General features: G+C 44.2%; 1 protein-coding gene across 1 annotated transcript in view; it reads left to right on the top strand.

Annotated features, from left to right (window-relative positions):
- The window catches only part of IGF2R (insulin like growth factor 2 receptor), a 2,762,372-nt gene that overhangs the window by 2,666,720 nt on the left and 73,468 nt on the right, over positions 1–22,184 (top strand). Inside the window, 2 exon segments of the mRNA XM_069606818.1 lie at positions 922–1,080; positions 7,822–7,891. Coding sequence (XP_069462919.1) covers positions 922–1,080; positions 7,822–7,891 — 229 coding nt within the window.

Genomic DNA, 22,184 nt, shown 5'->3' with positions numbered 1-22,184 from the left:
GTTATTTTAGTACTTACAGATACAGGGCTGTTACTAAGCAGACATGGCCAGATAGCTCATACACTGCCTTACTTAGTGCTGTGATATGGCCAGTAAACCAGTGTTCGTCTGTTTCAAAGCTGATTGCTTTAGGGGGCCTGGTGGCTACCTGTATCTTTCATAGGGGCTCTCAGGGGGGTGCCCAGCTTTGGGCATCTATGAGGCAGTAAGGTGGGCTTTTCTGCACGTTTGCCAAACTTTACTGCCTGGATTCATTGTCTAGTCATGATTCCTACTTTGGTTGAGCAGTTCTCCAATTTCCCGATGTATCTGTTGATTCCAAGCTCACCTTCCTACTCCGGCTTCTGTACTACTTTGGGAGCCTAAAATGAGGAATCTGTAGAAGGGAGGAATCTGTACATGGGTCTGCAACCTTTTGGCTCTCCAAATGTTTTGGACTACATTTCCCATTAGCGACCACCAGCATAATAAATTGTGAAGGGTCAAGGGATTTGTTGTCCAACATATCTAGCAAGCCACAGGTTACAGACACCTGCATTAGAACAAATTACTTGTCTTTCAATAACACACTTTCTAAAGATTAGTCCTTCCTCCCACAGATTCCTCATCACCCTCCCAGGAGTCCCCTCATGGCAAATGGTTTGTTCGCCATTTGCTGATCTACGGTCCCTCAGATGCTGCTTGTTAGGAAAAGGGAAGCATTGAAGTCATGGGATAGTGCTTGCGCCATATGTACTGCCCGTGGAATCATGGAAATACCTAAACAAGATTTATGTAGGATGTTTGTTATTGGAGAACTTGATAGAATGTTTAATTTTTCTATTTGTGAAAGTGTCTATTTGTGTTCATATTACACAAACAACCTGTGAGATCATAGAGACTAATTGTATAATTAACAAACTTGTTTTTGCACTCTGGTAGGTCTCTGGCACCTGATGGCATTGATGAATCTAACAGCGATGATCAGAGCCAGAAAGGTTTATCTGGACGAAGCCAAGCCGTTGGTGCTGTTCTCAGTTTACTACTGGTGGTTCTCACTGCTTGTTTGGTGATCCTTTTGCTCTACAAAAAAGAGAGAAGGTAAGATGTGGTGATGAAGTTTAAGAACTCTCGTTGCTGTTTGTATGGTTGCAGGAGCACTGCTGAATAACATAACTGACTCGCCTTCCTTACTATTCTTTTGACGTAGATACGTTACTCCCTGGCAGTCCTGTTCTTGTTATATTTTATTGTGTGTTTCTGTTTGCTTTGATGCCTGGTGGCTTAGGTGCGGTACACATTTCAAATACAAATACATATGTAGTCATGAATAACGCAAACAGGCTGGGTGCACCACTAGTAGCTTTGCCTGTTAAAGTTGCTTCATAAAAAGTATATCTGTGCAACAAATTGTGGATGTGTGAAGTATGACTTTAAGGGCTACGCATATTGGTTATCCCTAAACACTTTTTTTGTGATGGACGAGACAAAAGAGGACAAGTGTTAGCTGATTTCAATGGAATGCTTTTCTCCTGCAGATTCCTCATCTGATAGATATTCCTTCCAGCTATGCTGCTTCGGAAAATGTTCGAGAGGGGGCATCGTGGACCACGACTTGGCCATCGACCATCGATTCATCTTGCTTGGCGTCTGGTCGTCGGCTCCAGGCGTGATGTCAGGTGTTGTTTAAGTACCACATCACTGTGCCCCAACCTACAGTCCCTTTTTTCCATGCGCTAACACGGTGCTTCGGAACACAGAGCTTTAACTCTTTCAGCGTTTTCGTCAGAAAACATATTTGTTCACTAAATCCTCGACGCGAGATGTCGGTCACTCGGGTGTCAGGTTTCAAACAGTGTTCCGATTGTGGCACCAAGATCTCCCTCGCCGACCCACACGAGTTGTGTCTCTGGTGCCTATGCACAGTGACAGGGACTGACGGGTGTCCCTTGTGCGCCAAAATACAACCTAAATCCAAGCTCAATCGAGCTGCAAAACTCGTTCTGGGTCGACTGCCCTAAAAATCTGAAACTGAGGGGCATACCCACGAGAAACACATGCGTAAGAATAAACCGTCCCAATTGAGGAGCCCCTCTTTCTCGTTCTTGTCTCAAAAAAATAAAAGGCATCCCCACCATTGTCAGGATTCCGAGTCATTGACGGAAAACGGTAAGTCGTCAGCTGGGCCTACCACCCGCCAGGAGTGGGAGGACTTCAAATCCTTGATACCTGCAATGTTCAAGCAGCATGCTGCAGCCAGTGCGGCTCCCACCCCCACGCAGCATGCTTCGGAGCCAAGAGTGGTGCTCAGTGTACCCGACAGTGCCCCAGTACCAACGATAAATCTTTCGACGTCGAAAGAAATACAATGGAACCCGGATTAACTCTGTGCGTCCAAGGATGTCGATGCTACTGTGTCTCGATCGAGAGTGACATCCACCATATCTGCGCCGAAAGACAAACCATCGACTGTTGTCGAGAAAGTATTTATTCCACAAACCCAGTCCGAATTTTTCGATACCATGACAGATATCTTTGGCGATCACGATGGCGACAGAGATGTCGAATTGATGTTCTTGGGTTCAGGTGAGGTCGACTATTTTGGCGACCAGACTAAGCTTCTACAGCTAGCTCAAGGTATCCAAGACACCTGTGGTCTGCGCGAGGGCTTCCTACAGCCATTGGAGGATGGTAAGGAGGTGGCCAAGTAGTCGCTGCAAACGAGCCTGGACATCGCTGACTGTGTGGGCCGATCTGTGGCTTCAGCCATAACACTGAGAAGGCAGGCCTACTTGAAAACCTCTGGATTTTCACCTAACGTCCAACTAAAACTTCTGAACATGCCCTTCAAGGGCGACCTTCTTTTCGGCCACAAAGCTGTTGATTCCTTAGAAAAATTCAAGGAATCAAAACTCCCTGCCAAATCCTTGGGCCTAGGTGCACGGCCGGCCGAACCTGCTTTTAGCTTCGCCTCTAGGGCACAGGGCTACAGGAGATATGCTCCTTATGGCAACAGAGCGCAGCTCCCACATGGCAAGGGCAGAAGCGTTTCTTGTGCTCCCGAAGGGGCAGAAGGCCTTCTAGAGGTCAACAGGAAGCTCACAACGCACTGGTTGGAGGACGGTTGATGAGCACTTGCTCCAGTGGCAGGGAATTACTTCCGATGCCTGGGCTCTACGGCTCATTCAATGGGTTTATTGTCTGCCATTTGTAAGAAAGCCACTGGACAGACTGCCCCCACCCCCAATCCATCCGGGACAGAAGCTCCAGGAAGAACTGAGAGCCCTGTTGCTGAAAGGTGCCGTGGAAGAGGTACTTCCCGAACAGAGAGGATTGAGTTGGTATTCCCGGTATTTCCTGGTGCCCAAGTAAGGAGGAGGTCTCCGTCCCATTCTTGACCTCAGGGCCTTGAACAAGTTCTTAAGCAAACACAAATTCAAGATGGTGACTTTGCAAGATTCTCCTTGCTCTCAAACTTCAGGTCTGGCTGGTGACCATAGACCTAACCAAAAGCACAGGAAGTTCCTAAGGTTCACCCTAGCAGATATGCACTGTCAGTTCAAGATGCTTCCCTTTGGTCTTACCTCAACCTCAAGGGTCTTGACCAAGCTCAGGGTGATAGTTGCGGCTCCCCTCAGAAGATCTGGAGTCCATGTATTCCCATATCTGGACGACTGGCTGACCCGAGGGAAGTCTGTAGTGCTGATCTTGTCCCATCTGCAGGACGCCTGCTCGCTGCTGCACAGGCTGGGCTTCTCCCTAAACTTGAAGTCCCACATGACACCAGTCCAACAGCTCCAGTTCATCAGAGCAGTCCTGGATACCCGAGTGGGGGAAGGCCTTCCCTCCCGAGGAGAGAGTAGTCCGCTTCACACAGATGGCGGACATGTTACAGAACCATGCCACTCTACCAGCGGCTTCCTTCCCCCGCCTTATAGGCCTCATGACTTCCTGCATTTTTCTAGTGCCAGAGGCCAGGATACGCATGAGATCCCTGCAATGGTAACTGAGGGATCAGAGGTCTCAGTACCTCAGCACTCTCTCGGATCTCCTCAGTGTCCGCATCAGTGGTCAACAACCTGTCCTGCTGGGCGGCCCGCAACAGTCTTTTGGTGGGGGAACCCTTCTGGCCTCCTTGGCCTCAAACCAGAGAGGTCATGCATGCATCCTTGAAGGGTTGGGGCGCTCACTGCAAGAGTTGGCACATGAGCGGCCTTTGGTCAATGACAGAAGCCAGGTGGCACATCAACAGGCTGGACTTACGATCGATCAGGCTAGCCCTGAAAGCATTTGCCAGTCTCTGCAGGAAAAGCATGTCCTCATTCTGATGGACAACAGAGTGGCTATGCACTATCTCCACGAGGTGGTGTGCACTCCAGCACCCTCTCCACGAAGGCGATGATGCTTTGGTTCTGTTTGCTGGAGAACAGGATCTCGGTCTCAGCCGTTCATCTGGCGGGCACAGAGATCAATTTGGCGGATGCTCTGAGCAGGCAGAGCACGGTCTTGCACGGGTGGGAAGTGTGCCAGGAAGTCCTAGAGGAAGTCTTCACTCTCAGGGGTACCCCAGCATTGGATCTGTACGCAACAGTCCAACAGGAAATGCGAACTGTTCCGCTCAAGGCAATTCCCAGCGAATGGTGCACTGGGGGACACTTTTCTGGTGGATTGGGCATTCCCTCTCCTTTTATGCGTTTCCTCCAATTCCTGTCATTCCATGGGTTCTCCGGATGTTGAAGAGGTTTTGAGCGATCTTGATTTCTTGATTGACCTGGACTGGGCGAGGAAAACGTGGTGCTCCAACCTCTTGGATCTGTCAATCTGTCCACCTCACCGGTTGCCTCAGCGCCCGGATCTCCTAACCCAGTCGGAAGGCTGTATACTCCATCCAGCCCCAGAGTCCCTCAACCTACATGCGTGGTTCTTGAGTGGATGAGATATGACTGGAACCTCTCCGAGGAAGTACTTGAGGTGTTGCTGGCTGCAGGCAGACCATTTACAAGTTCTGTGTACGTGTGCAGATGGAGAAGATTTGAGGTGTGTGGCAGGGAACGCAAGATTGACCCCATCTCTTGCCCCACCACTACAGTGATGGAGTTCCTTCTGTCACTGGCCTCTGCAGGCCTTCAGGTCACCAGTCATAGGATATTTGGCAGTCTTGTCTGTGTTCAAGAAATCCCCGGATAAAGGTTCATTTTTTACGATCCCAGTAATGGCACAATTCCTGAAAGGTCTTGTAAATAAGTTTCCCCCAAATTCCTTTGTTGTCCCAGATTGGGATCCTAATCTGGTTCTTGCGTTTCTGATGGCGGCTCCTTTTGAGCCTGTGCACTCTTGTCCTTTAAGGCTTCTTGCATTGAAAACAGCCTTCTTGGTGGCTATTACATCTGCTAGGAGAGTGAGTGAACTACAGGCCTTATGCTGTAAGCCACCCTACCTGCGCTTTTTCCGGGAGAAAGTTTTACTCGGGGCTAAGGCCTGGCTTCCTCCCCATGGTTGTATCAGAGTTTCACTTGTTAGTCCATCGACCTTCTAGTCTTCTATCCTCCTCCTCACCCTTCTAATCAGGAGGAACGGTTACATGGTCTAGACGGTATCTGGAAAAGTATTAGATGTAAAGAATTTGATGCAATGACTATAAACCGGTCTAGACCCTAAGAGGGCGTTGAGTTACTATATCGCCTGGACTGCCAATTTCAGAGAGCTGACCAGCTCTTTGTGGCTTTTTCCTTAGCCCATAAGGGCCTGCCCATAACGAAGCAGACTTTATCCCATTGGTTACTTCTCTACATAGCTGAATGTTAGCAGGCCGCTGGGAAGGAATTTCTATTAGGCATCAGGGCCCATTCCACAAGGGGGTTGGGGCGTCGGTCTCTGCATCCACCACATTGCAGAGGGAAGTCCCTGTCTGGGATGAATATGTCGCGCTGCGACATAGTCATCTTTGCATACCTTTGCAAAGCATTATAGCCTGGATATGGCTCGTACTTCCGATGCGCGTTTTGGCAGGGCAGTGCTGCAAACATTTTTGATATAACTGGTAGTGCAAGATGGCAGCTATTGACAGTGTACCCAGTCATTGATGCAAAGTATTAAAAGACAGGGAATGTTCCAGTAAGTGGCGTTGGGTACTTTTCAAGGTCAGTAAATAACTTGCTTTTTTATGTAGCATATGCTACCTCCGTTTTTGCTAGATTAAACAAGGCGTGCTAATTAAGCACACTTTAATGGCACTAATGGTTGATATGGCAAAAAGCTCACGTACGTGCTAGTGCTGGCTCTGCCTCCCATGCCTCCACGCTTGTTGTTCTTCCGCCCTGCTCCTTGTCAGTGCTTTGAAAGATTGAGGATGCCCAGACTAGTAGTTACATAGTCGTTTTTTAGGAATCGAATTGGCTACCCTGCTCTCCACACTCAGGCTGATTTAATGAGGTTTGTGTGACACTATATCAATTGCCGTCTGTTTTTGGACAAGTGACGCAGTGGCCTTTGTGTATGTATCCTGCGTTACTACGACTCAATGAACAATGTTGATGGATCTGTGGGCTGAGGTCCTGTCCCAGATTGTAAATTGAGAACCTCTCATTGGGGGGCTGCAGCGGTAAGCACGCAGGCCGGACTATGCAGTGCGTGCACTGCACTGGCATAGGTCAGCTGGTTCAAACTTTTACAATGAATAAGATGCAAGGTGGTCTGCTGAAGAATCGAAGCAAACATGGTGTATTTCTAAGGAAACGATGTATCAGTTGTTGGTGCCCGTGCTATACTTGGCTGCGCCCATTTGGAGAAGTTAAAGTTACTGTCTTATTCCGTCTCCCATTCATACTGACTCGCTCATTTACTTCTGGCTCTGGGGCACACTTCCGTTCTTGAACTAAAGCAGGACAGTCATTTATTATCCTCCCTATGACCACTTTTAAGACATTTTGACTCAACATTCCTGAATTTTTGCTGACTTCAGTAACCCGCCATGTTCGGCAAGTTAATAGTTTACAAGAAGTTAACTTAAGTATATCTAGAATGTCTAATTGCTTTTTTCTATTTTAGTAAGTGAATAACCGCTCACATTCGTTCCTAAGTGTCTTAGCTTTGCATTTCCATGTTAAGCAAAAGTTTGGATATGGTTGCACACAGCATTTGTAACAAGAATTGTTAAACCCAACAGTTGTGTCTTTCGTGTAGGCATGGGATAGGCATTAGCCTCTTACAGCCATAATGGCACTACCTGGCCATAGACGGCAATGATTTGAATACCTGAGCTCTTGATGGTAGTGTGCCTGCCTGTTAGCTGTCTAACACCTCTACACGTTGGCTTTGCAAGTGTTTGTTTTTAATAGAACTTCAGTGCAAGGAACAGATGAAAGGACACACATTACTTGTAAATGAAGTGGCTGAAGGCGCACTTAAAACGTTTTTATTACACTGGTAGCACATTTGCAGGCAGCTGCAATCATGCCACTAGCTCTCAGTAGACTACTTAGAAATAACACTGGCAGGCCATTCACAGAACGAAGTTTGTTGTTACTACTTGAGTTAGATCAAAGAGATCTCTGGAAGATGTGTTTTGGACATGGAGGGAAGGAAGTGAATGGGTATCAGCCTTGGGTGTTAATGTGGCCATGGCGAGTGAATACCCAAGTACAAGCTGTCTTCCCTCCTCACTTACCATGTCCCTCCTATCTGTAGTCCGTTGGAAAACCTTTGGCTTATGATTGGGGTTGAAGCGCACCACTTTATAGTCAAAACTAAAAAATAATGCACAAAATATTGAGAAGGTGAATTATTGCGTATTCGAATTAAGAAGGCATGCATTGGTTAATATGTTGTATTTCTTTGTTTTAGGGAAACAGTGATGCAGAAGATAAGCAATTGTTGCCGAAGAGGTTCTAATGTATCCTATAAATATACAAAGGTAACCATTTCATATTCTTTACAAAAATTGGTTGACCATTCATTTTATCTTTTCGATTTAGTTAAAGACGAACTGTACGTTTTTTTTCTTTTTTAACTGGCTTGGCCGCATTCTCTACAACAGTTCAGAAACCTCAATCCACAGGAAATATATTCACTTTCTGGCTTGTCCTGATTATTACTGCCACCACCTGCATGCCTACCCTTTGATCTTTCTGGACAGTTGGATGAAACAATGCATGTTAGCCAAACTAAAGTCAACTAAATTGCAGTATGGCTTTTCCATTCTATAAATTCCAAATTCTGAATCGCTTTCCTAAGTTTCAAGAGGGTGCAAACTTAGGAGAACTAAGGTAAAAGGCTTTGGCATCAGTTGATGTAATAGACATATCTGATATGAAAGCCTGGAAATATTTGTTTTGTTACAGGCTAGTTGTGACATCACAGCTGATCTGTAATAAGAAAATAACACCACAAGTGTTCTGAAATCATTTATTGCCAGTGCTTAATTTGTAAGAAAATAAGTGCCAGAGCCAAAATATTTTCTAGCACACCTGTTACACACTGGGGTGGGCAACTCCCCCCACTCCCCCCTGGTTACCCACGGATGCTCCTTACTGTGTCAACATATTTGTGGTTTAGGCTGAAAATCCCACCGGTTATTTCAGGGTGATGGATCCACTGTGCAATTTACAGATATCAATTGATATAACATATTAGTTGTGCCTTCAAATAAACTAAATGTTTAAGTGTTTTTTTTAAAACACATCATCGTTGACATTTTTCTCTGATCCTGTTGGTGGCAAATGGAACATGTTAACCATCTATCCACAGATAAAAAGAGCAAGCATGCTTTCCCTCTACTGTAAATTGATGGACACATGCAGGCAAAATCATTCCTTAGCTGATGAACTTGACTATCGAACACTGCAGCAAGATTGTCTTATATAGATTGTCAATCATGGGAGGAACTCCTCTTCGATATTGGCCTTTTCACTGACCTTGCCTCGGTGTTGTGGACTGTCCTGTTGTCAACCCACCCTGATGGTTATTACAGTAGAAAAATTGCCACAGTGTCTTGCAGGCTGAGTGGAGCAGTGTGCAGGCATTACCAGCATCGGTGGCCAGCATTGTCACTGTCCAACCCATTGTTATTTATGTAAATTGATCAATAGCCCTGAAAACCTGGGTCATCAGATTCATGAATAACAATGAGCTATCCCATGCATAGACCCTGGTCAGTGCACACTGCAGGGCTCCACAGTAAGGTGCAAGGAGCAGGAGCTAAAACAATCTCCTGGCTGTCGGGCATCACCTAGTAAGCTGGAGCTACGGCTAGGCAAACAGGAGCGGGTACACAGTGCACCAAAAATCTAACAGACACATGAGATGCATAGTAACCTTTTGGCTATTATGTATGATCCATTATGTTTAAATGTGTCCCAGTTTTTCTTTATTGATATTTTCAAACACTCAAAGTTAATTTCACATATGCATGTTTATAAGGCACCACTTGAACTTGGGAGCCAAAAGATGTGCTTGTTAGCAGTTGGTTTCAATGTAACCAGGCTCTACTAGGGTAGAGAAAGGAGCTTAATAGCTGCCAGCAATTTCGAAACTTGAACTGTTATATTGCTTTAACCGACTGACAGTTAAAATAATAAAGTTTCCAAAACACCACAACATAATAAAGCTAGAATCAGCAATATATGTTTAATTTGTGCACTGCTGGAGTTGTGGACATGGCTGCAAGAATCTGCTTGTTATTACTTATTACTTATTTTAAAGCATAAAACGAAAACATTTTGTTTTCGATATATTTTATTACACAGCTTGAGCTGTTTTGCTGCAAAACACTAAAAACTGATTTAAAAAAGAAGAATCCAAGCAGGTTCTTTATTGATTATGTGTCAACAAATGGAAGACCGCTTGCATTATATGAGAGACAAGATATTAAAGCGAATGACAGTGTGTGGCCATATATTATAAGGAATACATTCCCCCTACTGTACATTATATGGTCATTCCAAGGGTACTTGCAATATCCTTTTTATGGAAGTCGGGTGTGTTGCGTCTCTCTGCGCTTGCCACTGAAATAGTTTCTGCAGTTGGACTGGCGCTAACTGGAGTGAACTAAGGTATCCCCATACCTTATTTATGTGAAACATTACACCATGTTTCACTCCTTGTGAGCGCCTATCCCCTTTGGATGCAACTATTTACTTGACTCTAGTAATAGTATATGACAATAGATTGTATTTGTATATATTGCCCCTTTGTCGGGACATGTTTCAACCATTTGGTCCTCTTCAAGATAGGGTTAATCCTACATGTATGCATTTTGCATATATTACCATAAAGATTAATCATTACATTGACAATATTCCAAGAAGTAATTAGACCAACATGAAACCATGCGTTTTGTTGCCCATCACAATAGTGAATAATACAGTACATTAATCAAAAACAGAAAATATAGGATTGGTAGGGTAGGAGAGACAAAAAAATAAAGATAAATGCATGATTTTCCATTAGAGTGTATTAGCTAATTCTTATCAGTGTTCACCACATATGTGCTGGTGGATTGTGAGCAAGCTACTAAGTTCTTCACTGCCTGTTTATCCATGTCACCAAAGTGATTATTCTATTAATCTTCATTTGGGTGATTTACCAAATCTGGGGTGTGAATTAATCCGGTTCTGTGAATGTCACATCCTTATCTATTGGGATGATAGTGTTCTCCAACATCTATGTATTTTTCATATATTTACTGGTATATGCTCAGTATCATGTATTAACATTTTTCTATCAGACTTAGTTATGTGTCCAGTGCTTTATATTACCAAAGCAACAATCTGCTCACCTATATGCCTTATCCTTGGGATCACGGTCTCTTAGACTCCCATTATATTGATTTCTTGTTTTGTCCTGTATGTCCCAAGTAATGATACCTTCATGCATATATGTATTCTTTCCCATTCCAGAATTCTTTGTCTACTCTTCTCCTCTAATTATATCCATTACCAGGTTATCTTATTTAATGAATGATATAACTGTTAAGTTATCTGGTCATACCCATTTGATTCCCTGTTAACGCAACTTAAATCTTAAAGCCCTTCATTATATATTTACACCTCTCGTGATATATGTGAGAATTAAACCAGCCGGGTCGGGATTCATCATTACTTTATATACCAATTCCACAGTATTGCACAGTTTGTTGCTGTACTGTAAAGGGTATATTACTTAACTTAAGGCGCCCCCGTGTTCTAGGAGGGCAGCATTCCGCTGGCGACCCGCATGTTCCTTTTCAGTCGCGGGCACCATTTTAGATTTTGGTTTTTGTAATTGTTTACATTATGACATCAAACGCGTGTGACGTCATGAGTAATTTGGTGGCCTTAATTGATCAAATTTCCTTTTTAAAGATGCTTACTATTGGACCTTATGATACTTGTGTGTTCCTAACTCCTATTCTATATGAATTCGAGTCAGGATTACAGTTTCATTTGAATTTTCTATTTTTTAGAATATTATATGGTCTTTAAGTGGTCCAACTGGCAACTCAGGAATTGGCTAATCTTAGATTGGTTAGTTTAGATTTTGATTTTAATTGGAACTATGGCACAATCTTGATCCATGTTATTAGTCATTCAGTCCCTACACTTCTTATTAGGTCATGTTAGCTGAAGTAGTGATTATTTGTTACATCTCCCAATAGCCATTTAATCTTATATTACATATTAGGTGCTCCCCCTTTTTTGGTTATTCTGATGGGATGAGGTTTCGCCCTCTCTCCAACATTATCAATTATGCACACTGTGCCCTTCTTTTTCAAAAATCTGTGTCCTATGAGTTTACAATGTATGTAACCATTTGTATACAATAAATATCCAGTATTCATTTTCCCTTATATTTAATGTCATCATAGGTTTCTCCTTAAATACCACATATTATATAGACAAAAACATTTCCATCCATTGCTAAAAAATTTTTTATTGGACGATGCCTAGGAATATCAAATGATCATCAATACCATACACATACCTTGGATCACATAGCGTAGATAATGCCATCATACACTTTTCTTTACATGCCACATATTTTACAAATACATCCCCCTCCATTGCTACATTTCTTCTTGTTGGACAATGCCTAGATATGTCACATGATCGTCCATGCCATACTAGTGCATTCAGCTTAAATCACTTTTTGATTTGTGATTACTGTAGTCCCCACACTTAATCACATAATCTAATTTCATTAAAGTATATTTCTGACCTATAATATATTCAGTTAATTATACATTCTCTCCCTTTGATCTTTCTTAATATTTTGAGACAGTGTATTATTGGTTAATACAAACACCATTTGGTTTCTTTTTCTAATAGAGTGTGCTGCTCCTTGTACATTCAAAAGCCTAATCATAAGAATACACTAATTTCATGTTCTGTTTTCAGCCTGACCTCCTTCATCCGCATTTTGCATGTCATTCTTGCCGCCATTTGTCTCAGTTTCAGTTCTTGATCTCCCCATCTTTTGCCGAGGGTAACCTTATATAGCCCATTAAATATAAGGTCGTTCTTGTCATCCATTTGGTGTACAGCTTGCCAATGAGTGGCTAGTGGTATTTTCTGATCTTGGCTCCCAATGGTCGAAAAATCTTCCAGAATACAGGTTCTCAAGTTCCTAATTGTACTTCCAAAGTACAACTTCTTGCATTTGCTTATGATTCCATAAACTAGAAATGTTGATCTACATTGATCATACCGTCTATTTTAATCTTGCGCCCTTCTGTGGCAATACATTCCTGACCCGTTTTGTGTGCATATCGGCACATTGTACATATGCCACATCTCGAAAACCATTCTTCATTGGCTGTAACCAAATAACTGTTGGCACTGGGTCCATATTTGATAAAAATGAAGGACACAGTTTGGCCCTCTAGTATAGATGATCCTTGTTCCATCATCCAGATGTCTTCGAATGTCCTTGTCCAAATGCAAGAGATGACAGTGTTTCCTCAGAACACGTGTAATGGGATCATTGTCCTTACAGTATTTGGTCACAAATTGTATAGTCCCTTGATCTTGTTCCATTTTCCGTTCTTTGGGTTTCAAAGTCATCTCTCTTTCCATCACTTGGGCTTTGTCCTGTGCCTTTTCAATACTGGTGAAGGACTCTTTCCAAAAATCTTTTTAACAGATTACATTCCATATCAAATTTTTCTTTGCAATTGTGGCTAGCTCTCGTAAATTCTCCCATTGGTATATTATTGATTTCAGATTTTCGGTGGCAACTTGTAGCATACAATGTGAAATTAAGTTCCGTTTCCTTTCTTTAAGTACACGTTTAAAGACTCCCGCCATCCAAGTAGATTGTCAAATCCAAAAAGTAAATTCTTTTTTTTTTAACTATAATGTATGAAGCTTATCCCAAAATTACCATTCAATCTCTTAAAAAATTCTTCCAATTCATCATGATTTCCTCTCCATACAATCAGCACGTCATCTAAGTACCTCCGCCACATTATGACTTGTTCCTTAAAGCATGAGTCCACATATACATATTCATCCTCAAAGTAACCCATATAAAGATTTGCCAGAACTGGCACGCATTTTGCGCCCATGGCCACTCCTTTAACTAACTGGTAGAATTGATCATTAAAAATAAATTTGTTGTGTTCTAAAGTAATCTGGAGCATTTCTTTCAACATATTAATGTGCTCATAATATGCAGATGAAGTGTTCCTTAATGTGTATTCAAGTGCTTTAATCGCGAACTCATCTTGTATTGAAGTGTGCAGGACTTTAACATCCATCATCATTAGTCTGTGATCTAGTTTCCATACGACTTCTTTCAACGATATTATTGTCTGTGTGCTGTTTCGTAAGTAAGATGGCAATTTTGACACATTTGGTCGAATATCGGTCTTGCTCCGGGAATTCTCTCAATTCATTCAGCACTTCTTGTCTCGGATTGGTGCTCAGAATATGGTAGCAGCCAAGGGTTTGTAAGTGTGTATTAGCCATTTTGATATGTTCATCCCAGTTCATAATTACAATGTTGCCCCCTTTGTCTGCCTACTTTATTACAACTGATTTATCTTTCATTAGATCTTGAATGGCCTCATATTCTATAATCTAAGTTCCAGACTGTTCTTCCTTTGGGTTTGCTTATCAATCACTCTACTGATGTCCTTTACCACTGCTTTTATGAAATGTATCTATTACATTGTCCAGTGGAACTGGTGGAATGAAATGAGATTGAGGTTTCAGTTCTTGAATTTCTAAATTCCTGGATCTGAAATTGAGATAGTAGCATGTGTCTTTTCTACCATAAGAAACCAAATGGTGTTTGTATTAACCAATTAAACACTGTGTAACTATAATTGGTTATGTCCAAAGATTGTTAAGAAAGATTGAAGGGAGATGATGTATAACTAACTGAATATATTATATGTCAGCAAAATACGTTAATGAAATTAGATGTTGTGATTAAGTGTGGGGATTACTGTAATCACAAATCATAAAGTTATTCAAAGGGAATGCATGAGTATGGCATTGATAGTCATGTCATATATACTAAACAAAGGTACCTGGTAGTCTCTTGATCCTCCAGGCATCATAACATATCTATACACAACTTTGATCAAGACTAATAGTACAAGACAGAGCTAGACATACATGAATTAATGTCTTCACACCTTCTGTTTTACTACAATGATTTTATCATCTTTTTATTCATTTTAAAAATATATAGTGACCATTCATGAATGTACACTTCAGCACTTTAAATCAACAGACACCTCTCGTCATTCGACTGAAAACACTCATATCCAACAAATCATACACCCTTCATTCCTTTTCACACAAACCATCTTCGGTTGCAATACTGCTGCTTACTAATAAGCAGCGCTCAGATACCCGAGGGCTCGTAGTGCTATATAAAATGCGAAATTATTATTATTATTTATTATTATTATTTTTTATTTTATTATTATTATTATACCACACCCAGTCTGATTACCAGGATAACACCCTACTGTCCCTTCTCCCTAAACTCCCTTTTGGGGTGATGGCCACGTCACTGTCCTCTCTGGACGGTCGATTTAACCTGCTGATCATGAACATTTATTGGCATAATGGAGTGGCCAGCCTGCAGGATTTCCTTTTGGTGATCTCCAAGTTGATTGCTACCTGAGTATCCTCGTTTCCGGAGGGTAGGATATTGGTGGGCGGGGATCTAAACTCTAAATGTATTATTCCTGATCAAGTTGAGGACAACTGGGAGGTTATTGGGGAGACCCTGCCTAATGAACCTAAAATCCAAAACGGCTTGAGATGGTGGTTAACTATGGAGACATTGGGTCTGAGTCTTATTAATACAATGGCAGCAGTAGAAGATAAGGTGTTACCAACATGGAGATGAGGGACTCACTTTACTACTTTAGATTATATATTTGTGGATGCGGTCCTAAGTAGCGGTTACATGAGTTTTGAAGTACAACAGAATAATTTCAGTGACCACTCAATTCTTATGGCGGAATTTGTCTTACAGGCGATTAGGCATCCTACGGAGCGCTTGGGTTGTGTGGAAGTAACTGCCTCTGGGAGTGCGGTCTGATCGGAATATTGCAATCCTAAATGGGGAGTTTAACTGTATTATTGGATGCTCTCCCCTGAAATGGAAGCTAAGGGTATTTAACTCCCAGTCCTTTGATGACTTTATGGGGGAATTGATTGGCAGAGTTAAACAGAACTCTAAATTCGGTTGTATACTATTTGACCTTTTCACAATTGACCTCGGGAGAATTGACCTAATTCAGAAGGTCAATTAAAACATTTATGTGGGGGAAAACCCCCAGCAAACCCCCCCACCCAATCCCCTCATATTATTTATTATCCAAAACCAACCCAATGCATATATCAAATAACTAAACTAATATAAAGGCCCATTGTGCAGAAGGTCAGTTAGGACCACTATAATTAGGACAAAAGGTCAATTTGGGTAATATCCTAAATTCTCGAGTAGGGGAAGGAGGAATACTATGCACGTCTATAACTCTGCCCTGGGTGAAGCTAAGAGGAAGCTCAGTCGCGATATCAAGGCGTTGATTATGGTTGGTAAGGGCACAATGGACTTTATGTCCAATCTGAAGAAATTAAAACAAAGATACAAACATTTCTGTAAATGCATCAAATCTTCTATGTTGCAGTTGGATGCAGAATGCATGCTTTGCATATTAATGAAGCACGATTCTCGTGCATTCTGGGTCTTGGTTAATAATCTGGACCTGTCGGTAGAGACCTCCACTTTAAATGTCGTTTCCGAGATCCGAATGGGTGGAGTTTTTTAACGAGATTTATGGTGGGGGGCCACATGACATTGTACTTGACCTTGCTGTTATTAAATATTCTGTAGATTCCACATGGGTTATCAGGATTAACTTTGAGGATATTATGTCACTAATCAAGAGGTGGAAGAACTTGCGTGCCCCTGGCCCAAATGGCCTAACAAACATTTCACTAAAGTTAGACCCGAGCAACTGGTCTAAGGTTCTTTTTGCTCTCTTTGAAAGTATCATGGCCTCGGGTATTCTCCCTGTTTCCTGGCAAACAGGTAACGTGGTCCCTATTTTTAAGTGAGGTTCAAGGTCTGAGCCCAAAAATGATCGCCCTGTCTCGCTAATAGATGCCGATTGTAAATTGTTTTCAGCACTTCTCTTAACCCATGTGGAGGAATGGGTGGGTGCGGCGGGGCGTTTAAGCCCATTTCAGACCGGCTCTCGTAAGGGGCACTCGACCAACCTTAACGGTCTATTGTTGAAGGCAATCCAAGTGTCAGCATGGAACAAGGTGACGGGATGTACCTATGTGGCATCCATCGACCTGTCTATGGCATTTGACAAAATAATCAGGAATAAACTGTGGAGTAAACTCGCCCGATGGGGGATGCCGGCTGGCTTGTTGAGACTCCTGATGGCCCTGTATGAAGATTCCAGGATCCGCGTAAAATTGAATAATGAGGGACGCATTAAAACTGTCACAGGTCTGAGACAAGGTTGTAATATGGCACCCTGTCTGTTCAATCTGTATGTATCAGATGTGGTAAATTATTTGACCGGAGCGGGCTTGATTCCACCAACTATCGGCTCAGTGATTGTGGAATGGTTAGCTTACGTGGATGATTTTTTTATTATTTGAGAATTCGTGGACTGGGCTACAACGTTTGCTGCCTAAATTCTCGGAGTACGCCATAGATAATGGTTTTACTGTTAATCCTAGTAAGACCAAGATTCTAACAATTTCACGGGGAAAGAAAGGGAAGGGAAGGGTCTCGTCTCTGGAAAATAGAGAGATCGGAACCGTGGACACATTGGTCTACTTAGGTTTCCAGATTAGTGTGCAGCCAGGGTTTAGGAATGTTAGATAGTCCCTTTTAAACAAGGAGGAACTCCTATCTATCCAGGCTGTGAGAATTGATGGGAAGAATGGGTGATTTTCCATCCAACCAGTCCTTACATTTTATGAAGGTGAGATTATTCCAAATCTCTTCTATGGCTTGGAGTTGGTGAACCCTGGTATCTTTAGTGTTTTAGATGGTATCGAAGCAAAAATCTGGTGCAAAATTCTGAGTGTACCCAACGCGATACCTGTCGCAGCTATTAGATTGGAGTTGGGGTTGGTTTCAATTAATGCTCTGGTGGAATGGAATGTACTGGCATTATTTGCCAAATTAGTTGATCCAACTCCTGCATCTCTTTACGATTACTGGGAAAGCAACTATCTGTTTTAAAGAACAAAACAAACTTTCTTTCACAGTTAAGAGAGGGCGCTTTTGATTTTGAATAATTTGGTGAAGGATAGTGCATCCTTGCTGTCCAACCCACTGTGAGTGAAGAAAGCCCTGTATGATTATGATTGGGTTTGTTCTACGGATTCTCTCCACTCGTATCCATCGATGCATAATTTGGCATTAGATCATAGAAGACGGGGTGCCCCAACAATGATTCTTCGACAGTTCCCAAATAAATATTATTGTAGTATCTTGTTGCGATTAACATGGAATCTTCTCTTGACTAAGGAGATTCTGGTAAGAAGAGGAAGGCTCCAAACTATGGATATTAACTGGAGATTTTGTAAATTAGGCCAAATTGAGACTGCCCGACATCTGGTTTTGGATTGCGCAGTATTAAATTCAACAAGGAGGAAGTACTTTCTTAATTCCTCGAGCCAAGCTATATACTGGTATTCGATAAACTGCGACTACATTTGGAACAGATGTGTCAATACCAATTCCATTAAAGAGGATTTGGCGGTGGCAGGCTTTATTGAAACCATGAACTTGACAAATCCTATTTAGTGAGTTACTGAAGTGTCTGTTTTAACACTATGATGGCTGCTTTGGTGCTTTTTTCTCTTTGTTCTGTATTGCACTTATGAACGTTATTTGCTGCTATACCAAAATGTAATGTGAGGTTTTTGTGAATTGGGTTTGATGAATGAATGAAAGGCAATGTCGTATCACTCACTTGAAGGTGTGTTCCTTTTTTTAATATTAAGTGTATCTGAGGAATTATTGAATTCTTCAGTGTTTTAACTTCTCTATGAGGGTGTGATTTCTTTTTTTTTAAATAACATTGTTTTGAATGGATTGTGTCCCCCAACGCATTCCACATCTTTGACATGTAATGTCCACAGCTGTGCACTTCGGAAACTTTTTCTGCAGAGGGCGTCCTGCGTCGATGGTGTCGGTCCATGTCCCTCGAGGGCCTCCGTCTAGGACGACGTCACAGGATGTTATAAATAGGACGCACTGCAGCCGTAGCCTCAGTTTCGTTTTTTCCGCGAACATGTTCACTTCGTGAGACTCGGCGTGCCTCGTGTGTTTTCTTCATTGAAGATGTCTTCCTCATAGAACCCTCCGACTCCGCGGTCCGGCTTCAAGACATGCCGGGACTGCAAGTCTAAGATGTCACTCACCGACCCCCACTGCATTTGTTTGTGGTGCCTAGGCAAGCCGCACGACACCGACGACTGCTCGAAATGCCAGTCGCTGACTGCCAAGGCCTTGCGGGAGCAGAAGGGGAAGCTCCAGGTAGGTAGGGGCTCTAAGCCTGTTAAGTTCCGGACTTCCAAGTCCAAGGGGGTTTCCACGGACGACTTGAGGGGCGACTCTCTGCATCAGAAGGATTCCCGGGGATCTCTGTCCCGGAGTGGTTCCCGCCACTGGTCTTCCTCGTCCTGGCACTCCAGGAAGCGCCATCACCGGTTGCCTTCCCTGTCCTCCTCGGAGGGTGGTGCCTCGAGGAAGGTTTCGTACCCTACGAAGTCCTCAATTCGTGAGGAATGGGCGGCGTCTCAAAAATCCATGATGACGATTTTTCAATTGCAGGACACGGGTCCGGTCGCACCTTCTGAAGAAGCCGGCCAGGATCAGTCTCGTTCTGTGGCTCGCAGGCCTTCGGGTTCGCGACGCGACACTCATCGGGAGCAGTCGACGTCCCGTACAGACATGGAATCGAAAGGTCGCAAGCGACGTGTCTCTAGGTCTCGGTCCTCGTCTCCAGCGAGACGGCAGCAACCTATTGTGGGCTCTGGGCTGGCGTCGACTCGTTCAGCGCTGTGTCCGTCAGATTCGGACATCGACGCTTTGCCGTCATATCAGCCCATGGCGCCTTCGGCTCCTGTGTCAATGCCGAAGGCTTTGGCGATCCCGACGTTGAGGTTATCGACTATTTGGATGTCGAAGCCTTTGCCACTATCGGCGCCTTCGGGAATTATTTCTCGAAATTTATGCTTGGAGTACCCAGACATCGTGGATCCTCCAAGGAAGGCTACATCGATGTCGGTGAGGTCGGTTTTGGCCTCCAGGCCCGCTTCTGTCCCCAGACCTGGGTTTCAACACCCTCTGGATGATATATTTGAAGAGAAGGAAAGCTCTGAGATTGAGGAACCTGGTGACCCTGATGATGCTCCAATTCTTTCTGGGGACTGTCAGTTGGAGGAGTTGAGGCAGACCCTCCATGATGTAAGTGGACTGGACACTTCCCGGAAGTGGAGTTTGGTAGACCTGAGTCTGGGGCTCCTGCAGAGTCTTCTTATAGGAGACTCATGGCACGAGTCTCGGAGTATCTGTGCTGGTCTAGTCCTCCAGAAGACTTTGTGCAGGATGATCTGACTGACATCTTGGATCAAGGTCTGTCCTCTGACTGTTTTGCTATTTCATTCTACCTTACAGAAAAGGGTGGCAGCTGCTTGGCAGTCCCCGGAGTCTCTTCCGGCTGTGAATGAAAATCTCACTAAGAAATAACGCCCTTCCGTTAGCGACCCCAGCTATTTGTCTACTCACCCCACTCCTGAGAGTTTGGTGGTTGAGGCGGCAAAGGCCACCTCGAGGCAGGCGGCACACCCTACCATCCCTCTGGATAGGGACGACAAGCACTTCGACGGTTGGGCCTGAAAGGTATTTTCTGCTGGGAGCATGGCCTTGAAATCGGCCAACTCCACGCGTGCCTTGGCAGGGTTTTCACACACTCTGTGGAATTGTTTCCTTGGCGGCTGAGCATATTCCCGAATGGGAAGAAAGATATGGATTCCTTGCTCTCGTGCAAGACGGCCAGGATGCCATGTGTGAATCCCTTCAGTCGGGTTTGGATACGGCCAACAGTGTTAGCCGATCCATGGCTGCGAGCACCGTGTACGCAGATTTGCATGATTGCAGAAGTCGGGGTTTGCTCCGAATGTGTAGGCCCGTCTTCTCAACGTGCCCTTTGATGGCGCACATTTATTTGGCAGCAAGGCTGACGAGAGCCTTGAGAGGTTGCAGACCTCAAAAGCTGCGGCAAAGTCTTTGAGCGCCACGGTGCATCAACCTCTGCCTTTTCGTCCTAGGGGACAGCAGTGGAGGGGAGGTTCCTTTCGGTACTACTCCTCCTTTGATAGTACGAGAGGGTCCGCCAGTCAAAGGAGCAAGTGGAAAGGTACCCGTGGTGGACGGGGAAATCGTGGTGCCAGAGCTGCTCAGGCAGCTACCTCGTTGCCTTCAGGCGCTGCCGCAGCCGCTTCCACAGAGTCATGAGGCCATGTCCCATGGTTCGCCAGTTGGGGGCAGACTGTCTCAGCATCTCGAAGAATGGCGGGCCATTACTTTAGATGCGTGGGTGTTGGATACCATAGCCCACGGTTACTGTCTTCCCTTCCTTCAGCAGCCTCACGACAATCCACCAGGGAAAAAACTCTTTGAAGGTTCTGGATCCTCTCCTTGCGCAGGAAATCTTGTGCCTGCTGGAGAAAGGCGCTATATGATATGATATGATATGATAGGTTATTTATAACGTGCTTAATACCAAAACTGGTGCCTGTAGCGGAGAGGAAGAAGGGATGGTATTCCCTTTATTTTTTGATCCCAAAGAAAGACGGGGGATTGAGACCCATCATGGACTTGGGTTGGTTGAACAAACTCCTCCGGAAGGACAAGTTCAAGATGGTCACTCTTTCTCAAGTCCTCCAGGCCCTTCAACTTCAGGATTGGTTGGTGTATTTGGACCTCAAGGATGCTTACTTCCATGTGCCGATCCATGCCGCGCACAGGAAGTACCTGAGGTTTGCGGCTGGCGACTCGCACTTTGTTTCGGGTCCTGCCGTTCGGATTGACCTCCGCCCGAGGGTCTTCATCAAGCTCATGGTGGTGGTGGCAGCGTACCTCAGGCGAGGGGGGGATTCACGTATACCCCTACCTGGACGACTGGCCGATCCGTGCACGCTCTCCCGAGCTAGCTTTGGATCATCTCAGTGTCACCTGCCGCACCCTCCATAGGCTGGGCTTCTCCCTGAATTTCAAGAAGTCGCACCTGACACATTCCCAACAGCTCCAGTACATTGGGGCTGTGTTGGAAACGTCCTTGGGGAAGTGTTAGCCTCCCAAGGTAAGGGTTCCTCACATTGTGCAGATGGCTGACAAGTTTCAACATGCCCAGAGTCTCCCAGCTTTTGAATTCCTAAGGTTGCTCGGCCTCATGGCTTCCTGCATTTTTCTGGTACCAGAGGCCAGGCTGCGGATGAGATCCTTGCAATGGGTCCTCAAGATGCAGTGGTCGCAGTTCTCCGGCAAGATGACCGATCCTGTTCAGATCCCACGCTCGGTCTCCCAGGACCTTCTGTGGTGAGTGAACGAAGGGAACCTGATGAAGTGGGAACCGTTTTGGCAACCATGGCCAGAGGTGACTGTAGTGACGGACGCTTCCCTCACAGGATGGTGCGCTCATGCCAACAACTTGACCGCCAGCGGTC

The sequence above is a fragment of the Ambystoma mexicanum genome, chromosome 4p (genome assembly GCF_040938575.1).
Source record: "Ambystoma mexicanum isolate Mex_15411 chromosome 4p, UKY_AmexF1_1, whole genome shotgun sequence".
Classification (NCBI taxonomy): domain Eukaryota; kingdom Metazoa; phylum Chordata; class Amphibia; order Caudata; family Ambystomatidae; genus Ambystoma; species Ambystoma mexicanum.
Note: the sequence above shows the minus strand (reverse complement) of the source record. Positions and strands in the feature narration are given on the sequence as shown.